This window comes from Chiloscyllium punctatum, chromosome 43, assembly GCF_047496795.1.
Source record: "Chiloscyllium punctatum isolate Juve2018m chromosome 43, sChiPun1.3, whole genome shotgun sequence".
Lineage (NCBI taxonomy): Eukaryota > Metazoa > Chordata > Chondrichthyes > Orectolobiformes > Hemiscylliidae > Chiloscyllium > Chiloscyllium punctatum.
In genome coordinates, this window is record NC_092781.1 from 19,741,239 (window position 1) to 19,763,187 (window position 21,949).

At 41.0% G+C, this 21,949-nt stretch overlaps 1 protein-coding gene across 1 annotated transcript in view; it reads left to right on the forward strand.

Moving 5' to 3' along the window:
* Positions 1–6,582: 6,582 nt before the first annotated feature.
* Positions 6,583–21,949, forward strand: part of LOC140466536 (cathepsin J-like) — a 32,356-nt gene continuing 16,989 nt past the window's right edge. The window contains exons 1-4 of the mRNA XM_072562009.1: positions 6,583–6,617; positions 15,749–15,890; positions 16,710–16,832; positions 20,247–20,426. Coding sequence (XP_072418110.1) covers positions 6,598–6,617; positions 15,749–15,890; positions 16,710–16,832; positions 20,247–20,426 — 465 coding nt within the window. The 5' untranslated portion in view covers positions 6,583–6,597. The remainder of the gene's footprint in view (positions 6,618–15,748; positions 15,891–16,709; positions 16,833–20,246; positions 20,427–21,949) is intronic.

Consider the following 21,949-nt stretch of genomic DNA (forward strand, 5'->3'; position numbering starts at 1 on the left):
CATCAACTACCACCCACTGTCTTCTTTTAGCGAGACAAACCCAACCTCATAATCAACGGCAATCCCTTGCCTTCATATAGTGTACAATAGCCTACCGTAGAGAAACATATTAAGCATTTTGATGAAATCCATATACACCTTAACAATCGCTTTACTGTCATTCGCCTGTTTTGTCCCCATCTCAAAGAACTCAATAAGGTTTGTGTGGCACGAACTAACCTTCATGAAATCGTTTTGACTCACGCTAATCAACTTATTCAGCTGTAGTTGATTAGAAATACAACCTTTCAATTTCGAATTTTTTTTCCTAACACTTTACCCAGAACCGCAGTAGGGCTCACTCATCTATAATTACCTAGCTTGTCTCTACTCTCCTTCTTAAACAAGGGGACAACATCTGCCGTCCTCCAATATTCTGGCACTATTCCTCCAGGCAATAATAAATATAAGAGCAGGGGTTCATTTCTGAGGCTCTTTGAGCCAAGGTCTGACTTCATTGGAAATGTCGTGAGTAATTTTAATTCTCTATCTAAGGAAAGATATGTTGAGCTTGTAGGGCGTTCCCAGGGGATTCACAGGAATAATCAAAAGAATGAAGGGCTTGTCATTTAAGAAGGGATTAGAGTCTCTGAGACTGTGCACAATTGCTTTTATCAGGATGATAGAGAATCTCATTGTAAGTTACAGAAAACCGAGAGACAGAGATACAGTTGGCATGGTGAATAATTTTCGGCGCGTTGGCGAGATGAACATTCGAACGCACAGCCTCAGCATGAAGGGATGTCATTTTAGAACAGAGAGTAGGATTTTCTGCTGGAAGAGTGTGGTGAATCTATGGAACCTATTTCCACCGAAGTCTGTTGAGGTAACGCCATTGAGTGGAGTGAAGACAAAAGTAGATTGGTCTGTGAATCGCAAGGCCATCAAGGGTAAAGGGATGGAGTCAGGACATCAGGGTCGAGACTCTCTCAGCAATGACTGAATGGTGCAGCAGACTTGATGGGCTGAATGACCTACTTATGTTCCTACAGCGAACGGACTTGTGGTCTAATGCGATAATGAGGCAATACACACGTGCCCAATTGCAAATATAATTTAAGAAGTCACCCTACTGGGAAACTTTCTTTAAGATATAACCTTGGCCCTTACAGTTCGGGCGAATCATTGTTCCAATTCCAGCATTGGACGAAGGACTTCCTTTTTTAAAAAAAAACTACTCAATAGTTTACAAGCAAACAGAGAATGATGAGAGAAAATAACCACTTCGCAGTTTCCGTTCTGCGAGGAACTCCCCATCACGAATTTTCTGAAGGCCAACTGTTAATTTGATTTTATATCCATCTTCGACTGAAATGGGCTGTCCTGTGATACATGGAACTAATAGCAGAGGTAGGCAGCTCTGAAAATTCACTGCCTGGTTCATCAGATGTGCACGGTCCTAGTTACACTAGAGGAGTTGGCAATGAGCTTAAATCACGGCAGTCCATGTAATGTTGGGAAGCCCGTCATGTTGTTCGGCAGTGTACTCCATGATCTTGACTGAGCAACACGAAATGATCCTTTATTTTTCACCTCTCATATGGCCCCTGCTCCCTCTTTTGCTTTAAAGTAAATTGCTTTGATCTTCTTTGGAGGTTTGGAATTCTGAGGAATGATCACCCGTTTTGAAAAATTAACTCTGATGCTGTGATATTTGCTGAAAGTTTTAAGCAATGTCTGTTTATCTAATGATATTCTTTTGCCAACCTAATAGAGCATGCAAAAAAATATAAAACAGTGATTACTCTTCCGAAGAAAACCGAGGAAATCAAATCTAACATTGAAAAACGTCTCAAAGCTGCAGCACTGACAATCACAAATTCTCTCGCCCTCCATCTTTGATTACCCAAAAACCTCAGGAGGTACCTTGAAAATCGTGACCACTGCAATCCATCTCTTTCAGTTTGGAATATGGATTCAAAACCCACTTCTTTCACCGATGGATTTTCAATTCAATCAGTTCTAAGAATACGTATGAAATTATTTCTCCAATGCGAGTCTCATTCGTGGTGATCATAAAAGGAATTAATTCCTCTCGTGTAAGTTTCCAGAAATGTACTCTGAATGTTGGTCAGTTTCAGGGGAAGTTTCAGGGCTCAGTTGAATGCCAACCTTATTTCCACTTGGAAATTATCATATCAAGGCTGTCAAGACTATGGATGAAATGTTAGAAAATGGAATCAGAATAGCTAGGTGGTTGTTGTTGTTTTTTACTGACAGTTTGGAAACAGCAACAATTGGTTGTCTTGCCGATAGTGCCGCTAGAATTTGAAGATTATTTTGCAAAACATGGCAAGTTCTTTACTGTTCATTATGAACTTGGTCTGTCCTTATAATAGCGGCATGGCGATGTCACGCTGCCCCTGGTAACACCATCCTTATCCACAGGGGGATCTAATTGAAGGTTGATGCTGGGTAGAAGGAGATTTAGTCCACTTTTGGATAAATAAAATAACATGTTTGATGCTGACAGTTAGGTGACACTTCGATCAATCTCCCCTTTGCAATGCTGACGATCCTCCCTCATCAGCAGTGGTTTTTGAGATGGCCTGGTGGCTCAGTGGTTAGCAAGGTGTCTCCAAGCGTCAGTGATCCTTATTCGATTACAGCCAGGGGAGTTTTCACGTTCTGCCCGCATTGGTCTGGTTTCTCCCGCGTGCTTCAGTTTCCTTCCACATTCCAAAAATTTGCAGGTCCATTAAATCGGCTATGCTAAATTGGCAATAGAGTTTAGCGATGTGTCAGTTAATTGCATTCGTAAGGGACAAAATTATGTGTGGTCGGGGAATTGGTTTGGGTGAGCTCCTCTTTATATCGTCGTTGTGGATTTCCTGGGCCAAACGGCCTGTTTCCACAATCTGGGAGTTAAACCATTTGTGGAAATTAAAGATGTTAATAAAAAAAGTGGATGTATCATATGATCACATTGGGACACAGTGTTCTTTGAAAGCTTGCAATGTTGGAAAATTCTTACGTACCTCTCCCAATGACTTGCACTAACTGATTTGAGCATACTTAGAAAGCACATAACGCCAGTTTATAGAAATCTAATCTGTCAGACGTTAACCTGATGTGTAATTTTTAACTTGGTCCACCCCAGTTCAATATCAACTGCTCCACATCATCATTTGAGTTCATTAATAAGAGAATTGGTCCTATTTGTCAATCAGAGAATTGAAGGATGGATTAATATTGGAAGCTGGGTCGATATAAAGTCGCACCACTGACACAAGTTCACAACTCAACTAGATTGAGGGACAGCTGTACTTAGATGGACAAGATCACTCAAAGATGAGTTTACTCATGCAAGGTATTATTTTCCTTTTGGACTTCAGTGATGGGTAGACAGATGGAACAGGACAGACAGGAATAGAATATGGTGTTTCAAATGAAACATGTGATGGTGCCTTTGAGATTTGTGATTTGAAGTGTATCCAGCCACGATAGAGAGGAGTTGTGAGGCTTCCTCACCCGAACTAACCCCGATTCGTTGAGGGGTTTTTCTGATTTTTGCCTCGGTCTGCTCTGTCATTTCCCCTGATCTGGGAGGTGATGGAGTTCCAAATCCTGCATTCCTGCTCTGTACTAACTGACAGTAGCTAACCGGTCGCAAAACTGCGCAGATTCATACTGCACAGATTTAACCTGGAAGTTTCAATCTGGATCCTACAACATACGTAGCCTCATGATTACATGTCGATATTTTCCATGAAAGTTGTCTACTTTTAACAATAGTAATTATTATCTTGTTTTTGACACTTTTCCTGTTTTGAATCTTTGTTTTCAAGAACGATTTGTTTGGATCAGGGTGGATATTTATGTCTAAGGGATGTTACGTCTCTGGTTGAATCACCTTCAGCTGTGTTCAACTGCAGCATTATGAGATGTTCTGGGATACGGTGATCATTCAGTGAGGGAGTACAGGAGGAAAGAGTTCTGTTTAATGTCACGGTAAGCAACATTTGCAGGTCCTGTGAATATCGGGTCTCAGTCCAGTTGTTATTTCCTTAATACTCATTCACAGGATTGAGCGCTTATTGATTTGGTTGATGTTTATTGTCCTCTCCTCTTTTAAACATGAGGAGGTGGTGATGACCTTGTTAATCGCACAATGCTATGAGGAAGTGTAATGCAGGTTTTGAACTCAGTGACCCTGAAGGAGCAATGATTATTTCCAAGTCAGGTTGTTGTGTGCTTTGGACGTGAATTGCAATTGGTTGTATCCATCTACATCTCCTGCCCATTCCTTCTATGTGGAAGTGGTTGTCCATTTTGGAATATGTTGTGCCAGGATCTCAGGCAAATTTCTGCAGTGCATTTTGCAGACAGTACATGTTGCTGCTGCAGACTATCGGTGGTGGAAGGCATGCATATTTGTGGAAATGTTGCCAACTGAGTAGGCTGCTTTTGCATGAATGGTTGCAAATTGTCAAATATCCGTGGATTCTAAAAATGTGTTACGGCGCACAAAAAACATAACATGGATTTCACTGTACAGATGCAGCCAGATCTACGTTTTTCATGCAACTTCTGCTTCTTTTTTTGTTTACAGATTAGATGTTACGCAGTGTGGAAACAGGCCCTACGGCCAAACAAGCCAACACCAACCCTCCAAAGAGCAACCCTAAAGTTATCCCTTCACCCAACACTTTCGGTCATTTTGCATGGCCAATTCAGCTAACCTGCACATCGGAGGACTGTGGGAGGAAACCGGAGAACCCGTAGGAAACCCACGGAGACACGGGAAAAATGCGCAAACTCCACACGGGCCCTTTCCCGAGGCAGGAATGTGAAGCCGGGCCCCTAGCGCTGTGAGGTAGCAGTGCTAACCATTGTTCCATCGTGCTGCTGAGTGGATTTGGAACTGCTCCTGTCTGGACAAGTGGGGAATCATACGTCATTAAGGCTCACTTGTCCCTATTATATCGTGGACAGGTTTTGGGGACACAGGGGGTGCATTCATAGTTTTAACATTACCAATCTCTGTTCTGCTCTTACAGCGACAGTATTTATGCGCGTTTTTTGAATGATGATTTGTAAATTGAAATTGAAATTTGTAAGTAAGAAATGACTTTGATTAAACCTAGAAAACAAAACAACAATTATTCATTCAGCAGTGTACGCATTTTGAATAAATGAAGACATTGTATAATGACAGTGCCTCCGCACAAATAATGATCACTGTCCTTTTTCAAACTTATTCACATTCATAATCTCGGCGGTGACATCCGCACGCTGCAACCCATGCGATTATACAGCTTCTAGTGGCATTCATTTGCCCTGAGTGGATGTATTGATAAGTTTTCGGGTTGTAATAAAAAAAGTTGACTTTCTTAAGGTGAGCTTGAATGAACTCGAGACGCACAGCGCAATGACAGACTCAGAATAGAAACTTTCGGACTCTGCTCTATGTGTAAGTGTAGCACTGCACAACAGATCAGTCTTTGGCGTTTAATGTCCTAAGCGTGTTCACGTTTTTGTCTGTATCAAAATTATCTTTTGTGATCGGCAATTTTTGCTGAAAAGTTTATTTTACGCTGTCTGAATCAGAAATATCAAGTCAGCTCAAAGTCAACCTTACACTTTTCAAAGGCCTGTGGCATTACACGAAGAGATTCTGTTAAAGGGGAAAGTGAACACAGTTTTCAGTGGAAACACAAACAGAAATTTCTGGAAAACATCAGGAAGTCTGAGAGAATCTATGGAGAGAAACGCGAGATAATATTTTGGGGTCGGTGACCCTTCTTCCGAACATGTGGTTCTTGGTTGGCTTTATTCACAAATTGAAAAGATCTCACAAGTAATATTGATTAAATCGAAGATACAATATTTTCACATTCACGCCAGAGGAATACTGTCATCAAATCACTTTTATCGCTCTGTTTACTTCATGTGGAATATTTGCATTGTTGAGTTTTTCATTAATCTTAGTTAATTGACTCAGTTGCTTTGTCACACTGCCAGCTTGTCAGGCCAGACAGAGAACATTCCTTTCACCTTTTAATTTAGAAACCATTCATCTGGCCACACTGAGTATTGGAGAGCTGCTGGCTTTCAAGGATGGCACTTTGGTCTGTGGAAAAAAATCCCTGGTGACACAGTCATCTTATGTTCTAAAATGCTGCTATCTCTCTGCAGTTGTCTGTGCAGGATGTGGAATTTAAAAAATGCTGCTTATCGGCTACAGTCAGTGACTTTTGTGGGCATATGTACTGTAAAAACTTAATGTGAATATATTAACTAGTTACTTATCACTTCTGCTCAACCATGGTGTCAATTCAGCAAACATACCAATGGAATTTGGAATGAACTCATAGATCTCTTTTTATCTCCCTACATATGTAATCTGTAGTCCTCCAAAGAAGTTGTGTAGTACATCTGAAACCGAGTGCACATTGGAGACTTCGGTGAGTGAGGGATTTTTGACAATCCTTTCTTTTATTAATTTGTCACTCTGCAGCTGAACAGGAGCTGAAAGTTGACTTTCAGAAAGCCATCAAAAAGTCAGCTCTGTGAACACTTCCAAACCCCAAAAGCATGAAGTTATGAAAAAATAACATGGAATCTCAGAGAAATGGGTTAGTGATTGAATGGCGATTGTTCACTTGCTTTTTCTTTCAAAAATCCAGGATATATTTTCATACTTTTCCCCTTATGTTTTCTTATGATTCAGAGCATTAATAATTTTGAGTGAGAGTACATAGTTTTTTCGTTATCAATTACTTTAAAAAATTGAAGTTTCATGAAATGGGAATGGCAGAACAGGTGATGTGTTGTGACTGTCGGGTGTGGGATTTATGCGGGCTATTGGATAAAGGATACGTTAATCTTGAAGATATTCTCCTTAGGGTTCATAAGTTACTGACCAAGATGAAGACAATGCGGTGCACCAGTGAGGTTTCAATGTACATTTGATACTTTCTTTGAGGTGGCAGCAACAGTGTTAAGGTTATGGTCTTCCAATTTGATCAATAATGATGTAAGGTAGGGTGCAGGTGGCATAGCTCTGGGGACCGAAGAGGTGGAGGAGACAACGCCTTCCTGTTATTCAGCGGATGTTTGGTTCTTCCACATTCTTTGGAGGAGTTTGATGATTGAGGGATGGATGACCTCACGGACCACTGCACCATAATTGAGAAAGACATTACCTTCTGGAGAAGAATAATGAAACATAGGATGAGGAAACAGTATAGTGAAGGGTATTGAATGTTGTTTTTTTCTGCAGTATTGAGCAAGAGTCCAGACTCTTGTCCAGCCATTGAAAGGATTAGGAAAGCTGTTCAGGTAAGAAAAGGAACATAGAATGGAAGGGGGGAGGGGTCATTATTTTGAAGTTGACATTTCAATACCAAACATGACAAAGTGAGGACTGTAGATGCTGGCTTCCAGAGTCGAGAGTGTGGTGCTGAACATTTCCTGATTGGGGATTTGTGTCCGACACGACGATTCTCCTGCTCCTCGACAGCAGTCTGCGCGGCTGTACTTTTTCAGCAGTACACTCTCGTTGTACGTACCAATGACTCATTCAGAACGAGGAATTGGTCCTCTACATATAATTGTGAGGAACGTCGTGCAAAACTAAGAAACCAAATTTCAAATGTAACAGTTGTCCACGAAAGTGGAAAACTGAAAATGCATGGGGTACCAAAAGCAGCCAACGTAAAGCTAAGCAGATGAAAAACATTGAAAATACAAGTGCGAAGACTTTGTGTTTATTGTGATGAGCATTTGCAGTAAAGTAAATTAAGCAGTTGTGTAAATACATATACACGGTTATGGTGTAGTTATGCTTACATAGATATGACTGCAGAGTGACCAAATATAGGAGCTGACTATCTCATGAGTCGTCAAACAAAAGTGGAAAGGAGGTAGGGTGGCACAGTTCGGAAAAGATTCATATAAATCCAACACTGAAGAAGGATATTGGTCAGGGAAATCATGATACTGAGTTGACATAGATGAAGATAACAAAGATATGAAATTTTAATGGACAGAAATTATTTTGTGGGAGGGTTGTTAAACGACTGTAAGAGAGTATTGCGTATGTGAGAGAAGGCATGAACACAAATACCAGTGGTAGAGTTTGGTGCAATGAGAATACTTAGAAGATATCTGGATGGGTGTGTTAATAGGAAGGGTTTAGAAGGATATGCATCAGTGCTGGCAAATGGGACTAGATTAATTGACGCTCCCTGCTCAGCATGGACATGTTGACCGACGGGCCAGTTTCCATGCTGTACATGTTGGTGATTCATTGACCATGCTGTCTGCTTGTGACTCCTCTTTCAAGGAACTCTGCATCTGCACCCATAGGTCTCTTGGTTCAACAACGCTCCCCAGGGTATATTATTTAGTGTGTAAGCCTTGCCCTCGATTGCCTGAATAAAATGCAACACTTCACATTTACCGAAATTAAAATCCATCTGTCATTTTCGGCTCATTGATTCATCTGATCAACGTCCCATTTACTGTGGGATAGTCTTCACTCTCCACTGCACTCCTAAATTTGTGTCATCTACCAAATTGGAAAACCACCCATCCAAAAGAACTATCCTTCCCGCATCTTATCACAGCACCACCCGCCCCATCTCTCACACTGACACAACGCTCTGACTCGCTGTGAAACAAATGATCCCCTGAAGTCAGAATCCTAAACACTCAATTACCATCAAATGTTGCAGTTCGCAGCATTCCTCGTCATTTTCAGTCTGACTTACGGACCCTTAACACTGTATACTCTTCGCCATCACCCACCAATCTTTAACCCATCAACGAGCCAATCCCTCAAACCCAGCTTCCAACTGACGTGCCTCTCTCGCCACGCGTCATATGTGAACTGAAGACTTCACGCCCACATTATATATTCCCCTGCTGTCTATATCTCTGACAATACGAGAAATCAGAAACAGTGAGGCAGAATTGGGCATGAATAAGACTTCCACCACAGTCTTGTACTCTGATTGAAAATATATTCTACAGAATGATTGATTCAGAGATCTCTGCGTGAAATGAAGATCTCATCGAACATAGAACATAGAGCAATACACCGCAGTGGAGGACCTTTGGCCCTCGATGTTGCGCCGATCCAAGTCCACCTAATCTACACTAGTCTTCAGGTCATGCGAATTAAAGAATAGGATGATGGCCATTTTACTCAAGTTTTGGTTGAACAGATTGTTGCTGAAAAATATATTGCTGGAAAAGCGCAGCAGGTCAGTCAGCATCCAAGGAGAATCTCCTGCTCTTGACTGCTGCCTGACCTGCATCGCATTTCCAGCAACACATTTTTCAGCTCTGATCTCCAGCATCTACAGTCCTCACTTTCTCCTAGTTGATTTTAATAGATTGTTCTTTGTAATTAAAAGCACAATTTCTAAATTTGAGGAAAATTTCGAAGTAGGCAACAGTAAATTATGGGAACTGTTCAAATAAAATGGACAAAATGGACTAACAATTGTCAAATTAATTTCGATACACATAATTTTGTGACTACATGTTTTGTTGCACGGCATGGAGACCTAGCCCTTTTCAATTCTGAAAATGTCAAACTAGACTTAAAACATTCACTCTGTTTCTCACTCCATAGATTTTGTAGACTTTCTGAGTTTCCCCAGAATTTATTTGAGGCTGTCCTGCATCCCTGAGTCGAACTACATTCTACTCTCCATTTAATAACATTCTGCTTTCCTGCTTACTCAACGAAATGGAGAATCGACCACTTTGCGATATTTTATTCCATCTCCCAAATATCTGTCTCCCGAGAAATTCTCTCCGTGACTTTGCACGCAGTTTGTGTCCTCTTCCCAATTTACATTGCAGATTTCTTAAGATTTGGCTGTTAAAGACTATGTTCATTCATTATGTTACCATTATAGCTAATAGACAGATGATGTTCCATATTCAATTGCTGCGGCATTCCACGCATTGCAACTTGTCAAATTAGAAGTTATCTGTTCATCCCAACTTTCTGTCTGCTATTTGTTCGCTAACTCTCTATTTCCGCTGATATACAACTCTATCAGTGTGAGCTCTTGCGTCTTTCATCTCTAACAATTTTGAACATTTTAAGCTACTGAAACACAATACTATCCTGCGTCCTATGATTTCCAACCTGCAGTTATATCCTCAAAATCGTTTGAACAAATGGAATTTCCTTTCAGAAAACGACGTTGATTGACCTTGCTGAAAGTGTGATATTTAAAGGTGCTGTTATTCTTTACTTTCCATATCGCATACGGTTACCTTGAAAGTCCCACATTCTTGAGCTAAGCCCTTTCCTGAGATATGGTGACCCCTATGTTTAACTATGACATGCCATCTGCGTCCACTGAGAGAGTGGAAACCCATGGTCCTTATCCATGTTGTGACTTTACTTAATATTTATGTTGTCATGCATTCCACCAGGGGAAGCCACAGGTGAGAATCCAATGGAGTTGAGAGTAGCCATTGTTATCCCACTGTTTAAGGAAGGTCATAGTGATATGTATGGAAATTACAGACCTGTGAGCCTCACATTGTTTGCAGAGAAACGATGGGAAAAGATTCTCAGAGGTAGGATCTGTAGGCATTTAGAAGCAAATGGACTTATGAAGGATAGACTCAATATATTTATGTTGGGAAGGTCACACTTCACGAACGTGGTCGATTTTTTTTAGGGTTTGAGAAAGTTAATTGATGAGGGAATAATAGTTGATGCTGTCGACAAAAACTTTTGTAAAAGTTTTGATAAGGTCCCTCATGGCAGATTGGTATAAAAGGTGAAGTCACATTGTCTCAGGGGTGAGCTGGCAAGATATAAACAGACCTTGCTTACCCGAACAAGGAAGAGTATAGCTGTGGAATTAATCAGAATTCATTTCAAAATTGTGGCTTCTGACAAGTGAAATTCCACAGTATTCAGTGGTTTGACACCTGTCGTTTGTGATCTACATAAATGATTTGGAGGAAAACATGGCTGGCCAAATTAGTTAGTTTATGGACGACAAGGATTGGTGGTTTTGTGGACAGTGAGGATGACCTTCGGAGTAGACAGCAGGATATAAATCAGTCAGTGCATGGGCAGAAAAATGGCAGGTGGAGTTGAGTTCGAAAAAGGTCAGTTGATGCATTAGGGAAGGTCAAGTACAGATGAAAAATATATAGTGAATGGAAGAATCATTAGGAGAGTTAGTATGGAGAGAGATCTGGGTTTCTCGGTCCGCAGATCATGGAAGGCAGCAGCGTATATCGATAGGTATTTAGAGAAATGCATATCGCATGCTTGGCTTCATTGAAAGGGCAGTAAATGTAAGGGTGGAGAGATTATGCTTCAGCTTTACAGAACTTTACTTCAGGCCGCACTCAGCATAATGTTCACACTTCTGTACACCACACTACCAGAAGGATGTCAATGCTATGGAGCGTGTACAGAAAATGTTTACTAACATGTTGCCTGGTATGGGGGACATTTTGGCTATGGCGAAAGGCTGTCGAGAATACGGAAATGCAAGTTAAGAGACTAGATAGGACTGAGGTTCACAAGTAGGTGGTGTCGCAATTCTGGAAGTGTGAAAATAAATACGTCCCCTGGATTGGATAGGATTTATCCTCGGATCCTGGGAAACAAGGAGGAGGTTTCATTGGCGACGGGAATAGTGCCAGAAGACTGGAGGATGGCAAATGTTCTCCCCTTGGTCAAGAAGGCTAGTAGAGACGACTCTTATAATTATAGACGAGTGAGCCTTTCATTTCCTGTGAGTGAAATGTTAGGACAGTTTATAAACGACAGGATTTATAATCATCTGGAGACGAATCCGTTGATTGGGGATAGTCAACATGGTTTTGTGCAGGGGAGATCCATTCCGCACAAAACTTATTGAGTTCTATAAGATGGTGACCAACGAGTTGGATGAGGGTAAAGAGATGATGTGGTGTAAATGGAATTCAGTAAGTCTTTTGATAAGGTTCCCCACGCCTGGCTATTCCAGAAAGTACTGAGGCATGGGATTCAGCGTGATTTCGTGGTTTCGATCAGAGATTGGCTCGTTAAGAGAAGATAGAGGGAGGCGGTTGTTGGGAAATGTGCTTACTGGGATTCCGTTAGTAGTGGTGTAATTCAAGGATCTGTTTTGGGGACACTGCTGTTTGTTATTTTTGGACATAATCTGGATGAGGGCGGACAAGCATATGATAGTAAATTTGCGAGTGACATTAAGGTCGCTGGAGTTGTGGATAGTGCTCATGTATATTACAAGGTACGGAGGGAGAAAGATAATCTGCAGAGATGGGCTGCGGAGCCAAATGTTAGTCAACGCACAAAAGTATGAGGGGTAACAGGAATAAATTTACTCGGCGAATGATAAGATTCCTGCAAGTGTAGATGAGCAGAGAGATCTCGGTGTCCATGTACAGAGATCCGTTAAAATAGCTATGCAGGTTAAGAAATTTGTTGATAAGGCATACGGGCTGTGTTCAAATTTATTGGCAGAGGAATTGAGTTTCGTAGCCACGAGGAAATGTTGCAGCTGTACAAAATTGTGGTGTGTCCTCATTTCGAATATTGCGTACAGTTCTTCTCACTGAATTTTAGGAAAAGTGTTTAAGCTTTGGAGAGGCTTTCGACGAGATTTACGTGAGTGTTGCCTGGTCTGGATGGAAGGTCTTATGATGAAAGGTTGAGGCAACTGAGGCTGTTTTGTCAGAAAAAAGAATGTTGAGAGGTGACTTAATTGAGACATAAGAGATAGTCAGAGAGGTAGGCAGAGTGGAGACTGACAGCCTTTATTCCTCAAATGGCTAGCACGACGGGACATCTTTAAATTGTGGGGCTGTACCTTAGAGAGAGGACGAATGAGAGAGGTAGTTTCTTTTCTGAGACAGTAGGAAAGGTGGGGAATGTACTGCTTGCGACAGCAGCTGACCCGCCAGCGTTAAGGGCATTTGAATGGTCATTTGAAAAACGCACGGATGAATGCATTATTGTGTAGGGTAGATGTGTTTTACTTTTATTCCACAGTTCGCTGCAACGAGGGCCGAAGGGTCCGTGCTGTGCTGTAATTTTCTATGTGTTATGTCCATTATCACGGAGACTGGGTTTGCTTTTTGGGGTGACCTGTCAGATAATAGGACATGGATGGCATGGATCGAATGGTGAGTCGGAGACCTTTTTCCCAGGGGGGAGGGGTCAGTTACTCAGGGAAACATGCGGAGCGGGCGTGCATTTTAAAAGAGGCAAGTATTTCACACAAAGTGATGAGTGCTGAGAGCGCATTCCGAAAGAGTTGCTGGAAGCAGACACAATGGCAGTACCTGGTAGAAAACAAGAATAGGAACGGAGGTTGTCTGTCATGGGTCCTCTAAGTGAAGACAGTTCATTGGTGACGGGCAATATGTGTCAACATAAGCTTGTAGGGCCGATAGGCCTGTTGGTGTGCTGTAACAGTCGTTACTTTTTGTTCGATTTTAGCCTATGACATCATATTTCCTAACTTGCATAAATCTTCCAATTTGCTATTCTCTTCCTTTTTGTGGGTTGCCCTATTTGCAGATTTCCCGTAGCGAAAACAATTCCTGAACCGCAGTAATATTGCCACTATCGTAGCCATTATCACTGCAATAACTATATTTATAACGTTTAGGTCTAAATCATTCAGATCCAAGTGAATGTCAGACTTTAATCTCATTTGCTTTCTGACTAATTGTTCCTTCAGCGATCAAGGTAGTTCCCTCCCTTTACCTCTTGATTCTGAATCTTTTTGTTTCGGTCTTTTTAACATGAAACTGCATATTTGTTCAAACTCTCTTGCAACTTTCTCCTTTCCCGTTATCCATACGCAAATCTCACCATGGAAATAATCAATATTTCAGCTAGCTTCTTCATTTGAATAAGGATAAAAGTCCTTGCTTTCAGTTTCTTTTCTCTATTTGTATTAACATTCATATTCGTGTTCTCTTCATCTCTGTTTGTCATCTGTCAGTTTCTACTTTTTTTAATGTCCTAATCGATGATGATCAATATCTTTAGACTCGCCTTGAACTTGGTAGTTATCCATAAATGGTACATTCTTCTCTTACATTCTGCATTATCGAATAGTTCCTTGATAAGAACACCGAAATATTACCTTAACTGTATCCCGCTGTTAATCCAGTCTTTTCCCTCTCAACATTTTTTCCGTTTCCCACTCAGGTAAACGCTGTCATCATCTCCTTGTGCTTGATCTTCCTTCAGTTTAAGGCACTACCTTGATATCCAAGATTTTCAATTTTACATTACATATGAAATTCTGGAAAGCTGTGTCCACTTTTGTTGAACGAATCATTTACGATATTATTATTGATGATCCTGTCGCGTTTCATACAAACAAGGACGAAAATAGCTTGTTCTCCAGTTGATTCTAGAACGTATTCTTCGAAAAAACTCTTATAGTTACACCCCATGAATTCAACCGCAAGGCTGTATTTTTCAATTTGATTCATCCAATCAACGTGAAATTTATTATTGTAATGACTAATTCGGTACCTTTCTTACAAAGTCCCACTGTTCCTTGGTGTGTGTGCTCTCCATCTACACTCTTAAAAAACACATGAATGAGACCCAACAGAGACTTATTTTCCTTTCTCATCACCTCACATAAACATCCACAAAACCATTTCTCACTATTTCACTAATATCCGATGTTTTAAACTTGAAACAGTACAGCAAATAAACTGGCCTTTCAGACCACCATGCATGCGCCTACCATGATGATTTTCTAATTTAACCTCATCTGATTTCACATGTTATGTGACCCTCCATATCCTGCCTGTTCATGTGTCTGTCAAAATGTCTCTTAACTTCGACATTGCATCTACTTCTAGCACATCAACTGACAGCATTTTCCAGGCATGTACCAGACTCTGTGTAAAAAACAAACAAACGCTTGCCTCTCGTTTCAATTTCCCCTTTTCACATTGAAGATTATCAAACTAGCTGGCAAAATTCCCTCCGCTATGTTCGTTGACTTCATAAAGATGAAGGATTCTTGAATACTCAATTGAATGTTCCCTGCCGTGATCATTTTGGAACCACATCTCTGAAACAACTTTCATGTCATATCAATTTCTTTGTGACTTTTTACATCAACATTTTAAAAATGCTGCACACATTCAATTTGGGAACTATTAATTCTATCTTTTTACTGAGGACATACGAGCTTTTTCGGTTTGATTTGTTTTACCTGTATCTTTCATTTTGATTGAATTTGTTTCAATTTCTTCCTTCGCTTTCAACTCGCGGTTTACATGTAGTCTTCGGATGCTTTTTGCATTGTCTAAAGTGACAGTAGATACTGATACATTTACATCTTTTCCTGTTGCTAATCCCACAGTCAAACCTTCTAAGAACTTATTGCAATATAATTATCACGACATGAACTGTGGACCGTGACTCAAATAACGTTCATCACACGGAGGCAGTTTATGGAAAAGTACAATTTCATCATACTGTGTTGTTTCCAATATTTGGTTTTCAATTTGGTACGTCATTAATTTGATCAATCTAGTGCTGGAAGATTCCAGTCCACAGACGATGTCTCGTGAAGGTGAATTACATTAAACTTTCAGCATTGGATGAAATGTTTTTTGATTGTTTGTATTATTTGTACAATGTGTATTGTTTCTTCTCAGAATAAGGAAACAGCTAACTTGATAGTTGCCCACTCCCTATCTAAAACCTACTGGTCCTGCGTATGAGGTTGTGCATCATGAACGTCTGGCTGTTGCTGTGCAGTGTGGAGGTATCTATTCTGGCTGCAGCCTCAACAGACACATTTGATTCAAAATTGGACGAAGACTGGAAAAACTGGAAATCACAACGTGGGAACCAGTACACCAAGGTAAAAGGAGAGTCTGTACTGTTCAGCTCATTCAGAATAAGAATGGACTGCACACAATTGACAGAGATTGAGAATATGTAGTTGCAGTCAATGAGAGGCATCTGCTGAGTGAAGTGACATTGAGAAAATATTGATCTTGAAATTCAATGGTATTCTACAAGTTTCTATCTTCATTAATGAACTGACCAAATACAAAGTGAATCAGCAGCGACTTGGTTTATCTTAATTTACTAGGATCCCGCTGCAGTCCTGTTGGATTTACGACAAAAAACACAAATCTGACTCTAGAAGATTAAGATCCATTCTTGGTGTTGAAGAGGCATTTGTAAGTGGGCATCTTGGAGACTGAGGGATGGGGGAGCCGTCTGATCATTCCAAGCGGCCCATTCAATGAAGCATCTCTTTGCCGAAACCCAGTTTACTATGCTGGCAGCTTAACGCAGTTCTCTCACACAACAGGTTAAGAAGATACATACATGGACAGTAATTGCCCATGTAGTGGCCACAGTTGTTTTGCAAGGAATTCCATGCTTGCCACTGGCCTAATCTTGCTTCAGGCATGGACTCTTGTTCAGCTATTTAATTTTAATTCACTTTCAGCATGAATCTCTCAGACTGGCAGCTCGACAGGTTTTGCTGTGGGTGCGTTATGTTGAGTTGGGTCTGGGGAACCTGAGTAATCATTTTCACATCTGGGTGGGACGATGAATCCTGACAGGAAAATGTTATTTCAGATTTCACAAACCGTTTTCTAATGCTTCTGTATTATTTTATGAATGAAAGAAGCTGGAGTCTAATTATATTAACCTGTTTATTCAGGATGAGGAGAGCTACAGGAGAATGATATGGGAGGACAATATGAGATACATCGAACAACACAACCTCGAGCACTCATTGGGGAAACGCACATCTAAATTGGGAATGAACAACTTTGGAGATCTGGTGTGTACAGGATATATCGTCTACGATCAATTTGATGCCGGTCATTGTGAAATTGTGAAGCTGGTACAAGGTTATATTCAGCTACAGGAGCAGCACTTGGTCATTTCGTCCCCCAAGCTGACTCACTCATTCAGTACACTCAATGACTGATCTCACTTTACTCCAATTTGTTGATTCCTTCCTTCTCATTCCAGGCTTCCATTACCCGTTACTCATCTGGAAATCAAAATAATCTCGCTCAAGTTTGAATATATTCAATGACTCAAGTCTCCATTTCTCTTTTGGAAGACAACTCTAATGACTGGCCATCCCCTGAATTTGACAATTTCTGCTCACTTGCATGATCATATTTTGTACAACTAATTTGCATTATACAGCACCGGCTGGCTTGAGCACACTCTATGGACGGCAGTCACACCATGGATACACCTCTGTGTTGTTGAGCCTTTATCGATGCTGTCTATTATGAAGTCTGGACGCCTGAGTTGCATTCTGTACTGTGGAGGCTGCTCCCTTCGGCTATAATATTCTTCTTGAGACTGCTGGATCTCTGCCTCTGTCCTACCTATTGCTGACTAAACTTTATCCACAGCAGATAAACTAACTTGCTTTCCAAACATATTAAAGAATAATCCTGCTCTCTGTATTATTGCTCCTCAGGACAGTTGGTCATTTCCCCTGTTCTCGGCACTTCAAACAAAATGTGACTAATGACATCAGCATTACACCAGCATCCCATGAATCGAAAAGAAATGATTTGAATTGAATTGGCTTGAATTGAATTGAATTAGATTGAATTAAGCTGAATTGAAATTAATTGAATTATTTTGAGTCGAATTGAATTTAATGTGATGTGTACCAAGGCACAGTGAAAGGCTTTGTCTTGCGAACAATACAGGCAGATCACAGAGTTCAGTCACATAGATAAGTAAATAGTAGCGTCAATGTCTATGCCAGGACATTGTTCTGTACTCACCTTTACCATCAAGAAAAGCATCCTCTCACCATTAGCCCTGTCAAGCGCCTTCGAATCTTATTTGTTTCAGTAAGTTCAGCACTCCACCTTCTCATCCTTCATGAGGAGTGGGCACAGTCTGTCAAACTGTTTCTTTCGTGATAACTCTCTTCTTCGTAGGAATATTTTTGATTAACCTGCTTCAACTTTCCTTCCAAATATTCCTCCGCAAAGAGTGAAATCAATGCTAATCACAGTGCCCTCTGTGCTGTCTGACTGACTTTGTCCAATCACAACAAGACTTCCCCACTTTGATGCTGTCTTTGCTCTGCATTAATGGCAACTATATATTTTGCCTCTTTAATAACTTGCTGGACCTATGTGCACACAAATGTTAATAAGTGAACAAACAGGCAACACTTTTTTTTAACCACAGGAAAGCCAATAGATTGTGTTCACTTGCAATTTTAAAAGACATTTCATGCAGGGCCACACCAGCTGTTGCTAAACAAAATAAAAGATTATGGTGAAATGCGTAACATATTGGCATTGGTTGAGGATTTATTCGCTAAACAGAAAGCAGAGAATGGGATTATTGAAAGTGAAGACAGAAATAATCCTATTTTCCTTCTGGGATGAAGGGGAACAACTGCACCAAAGATTGTCCTGTGAGTAAAGACCAACCAGGTTGGGACTTTAGTGAATGGGGTTTAGAAGATTGACAGGTGATCCCTTTGAAATTTACATGTTCTTACTGGGTTTGACAGGGTGAGTGCACAGATGATGTTGACGCGAATGAGAGAGGCTAGGACTTGACATCATCGAATTACAATAAATGGACAGCGTTTTGAAATCGAGATGAAGAGGAATTCCTTCTCTCTGAGGCCTGAATGTCTTTGCAGGAAGATAGTTCAGTGAAGAAAGCGTTTGTTATTCTGCCCTATATTTGTCATGTTATTGAATAGAGCTGTTGGGAGGTCATGTTTCTGTTGTGGAGGACATTGGTTAGGCCACTGTTGGTATATTGCGTGCAAGTCTGGTCTCATTCCACTCGCAAAGATGTTGTGAAACTTGAAAGGGGTCAGAAAAGATTTACAAGTATTTTGGCAGGACTGCAGGATTTGAGCGATAGGGAGAGGCTGAATGTAATGATGAAGCAAGGTGGAGGGGCCAATAGTCTACTCATGTTGCTATTTGTTATGTTCTTATGGGGGAGGAAACAATTGCGCAAATTGAGTAAGACAGCTGAAATGCCTGTCAACGGCATTGAGAGGAGTCCTTAGGTTAGGAAAAGCGAAGATGTGACAAACACCCCAGTGGGTGGTGACACCGATGAACAGGTGGAGAACCTGGGAAATGGAATGGAATCTTTGCAGTTCGCAGGGTGTGAGGAGACGTAGTTCAACGTAACTGTGGGAGACAGTAGATGGTCTAGCCCTTAAATGGAAACACTAAACTCAAGAAAGGAAAGGAAGATTTTCAGAGATTCCAGGTGAAGTTGGGGGAAGGGTGGAAATTCGGAGTAAAATTGATTACTATTTCTAATTCTGGGTGAGAGTTGGAAGCAACAATCAATGGATCAGACACAGAACTTTGACAGGGGTCAGAGTAGGACTGGAACAAGGCATGCTCCATATAGCCATCAAAAAGGCAGGCGCAACTCTGACTTTTGCATGTCCCGAGGGCCACGCTTATTACTCAGAGGATGGGACATGTTCATTCCCCTTTCAAACCGACATGTATCCCTTCCTACCCATCAAAAAGAGACACCAGATGACTCACTACCAGTTTGCAAGCTGAGTTTGGTATGGAGATATCCAAAGTTCCTGATGATACGATATTTGATGATAGATAGCACCAAATTTGGTCCTTTTCTAACCATTCCAATCCAGTATCTTCTTGAAAAAGAGCAATTTCATTTTCGTACCTAAACCTAATAGTCCATGGGCAATGAGGCCAACTCAAGACCAACGTGTTATCCGGAATTCAGATCAGGCCAGTGATGGAATGTGAAATCCTCCTGATTGGGAAGGTTCATCTCAAACACCAATAAACCCCACCAATCTGAGGTGAGTTAACCTATCCTTCCATGATGAAATTGACCTGTCAGGTTTTAATGATCATAGACCATTATCGAACTGATTCTTGCAAAATGAAACACATGTACAAAGCAATTGCCATTTTGGTAATTGAACGATCGAGCAGAGATATTTGAGCTGCTCGAGCCTTCTCACACAGCTTTTTATTGGATTGGGACGAAATGGATGGCCACTTATTTGCCTGCTGCTCACTTATTCAGTTAAAGATTAAACACGAGTAATGAATGCCCTCATTGCTTTCCCCGCACTTCATGCTAAAGTCAGCGATTATGTAGAATGTAGCTCTCTTACGTTATTGACACTCTCCGACATAATCACCACTAAAAGTCAATCATTTCACCAATGTGTTTGAATTTTCAGACCAATGAAGAGTTCAATAAGCTCATGAATGGACATCGCCGAATCGAAGCTGTTAACATGACTGAAATTGAAGCTGATGAAACAGATGAAAGTAGTGCATCTAAAGAAAGTTACTTTAAACTAAGAACTGCAACTGTTGACTGGCGAAGAGAAGGTTTAGTTACTCCAGTGAAAAACCAGGTAAACAAATCATGAAAAGCTCTCAAGATTATTAAGTGCAGACATTAATTTCTCAACAGAATTGGACGTTTTGATCAGCTTGTCGGAATTGTTAGGAAAGGCTCCGTTTCAGTTGATAATTTTTAACACAAATTGCTTCTCCTGTTTTCTTGTTGCATTTGTTTCCTGGTATTCAAGGGAGCATGGTATATGTATCAATGATAATGTTCGTGCTTTTACTCATAATATCTAGAGAAATCATACTGCAAAAACAAATTCAATGGTTAGATTTAATTGTAAAATTGAAGTCTACCAGTACAATTCCGATGTAATAAATATAAGTTCAGATATAAATTGGCACAACTCAATAATGGTAATGTTGCGAGCTGCAGTGCCAAGCTTCCTTGTGATACCATGTCCAGTCTTATTCAAAGAATATTCGATCATATGCTCGACACCCCAAATTTGAAAACCACATTCACTTCTGTTGGGCCTTGTACCTCTCTCAATCATTCTCTCCAACTGGACAAGGCTGATCGACAGGAGGGCAGAGCCTGCTGGTAATTATATGAAATATTGTGTACAAATGGGAGTTGTAAACGATCGGACTATACTGTAATTCACTAAGTGTCAGTTGCATTGAATGTTTGGGTGAGAGAACACCATGAGGCTCAGTGAGATTTCTCACTATCGTTATCAAAAGCATCTCGGTAGCCACGTCAATGCAGCTATAACATCCCACATATCCACTCCGTGTCTAATCTTCCCACACATTCTTCCCGGAGCTATTCAATAGATTCATGAATAGTGCCCGATATCCTGGGAGCTCACCCATCATGAAAAAGCTGCTGTGAACCCACATGAGCACGAGCATGGTCACCTTGCCCTGCTCAGATAGGAATGTTTTTGAACAGGCCAGAGAATGGTACAGAAAAACAACCAACATTGCCATCAGAATGCTATGTGTCAGAAGCGCTGTGGCCACCCACCTTCCCCCTCCGTCTATATCCCAGCCTCAGCACCCCCTCCTACCCAGATTCATGATGTCACTGACGTCTTCCTCATCTTCAAAACCAACATCGCATTGGCATTGCCACTTCACGACCTCGGAATAACTCCCGTCATGTACCAACACCAAGGGCCATGCCAAATTTAAATCTCTCACTCAATCCTTCCTGCCCTGTCATTCCAGGAGATGAGAGAACACTGGAGGACAGAAAGCTCTTGGATTGGTGGAGAGATGTCTGACACCAGATTCCTCAGCCTGTGAGGAGTGACTCCTGTTTCTCACCAGAAAACATGATACACCCACATTCCACTGAGCGAGTAAATACCACTCATCACTGCTTTGTTAGCATTCTGTCACTCTCATTAATTCTCAGTGTGTCTTTGCATTGACCCCAGAAACTTCTGTCTCTCGTGTTCTGTCGGTTCCATCAGCATCTATTCTAGCTCCACAGGGAAAGAAGACACCTCCTCATTCTCTGAGCATGAAAGTATTGAGGCCTCAGTGGAAATATCAGTAAGGCTGCGTCCCGCACACA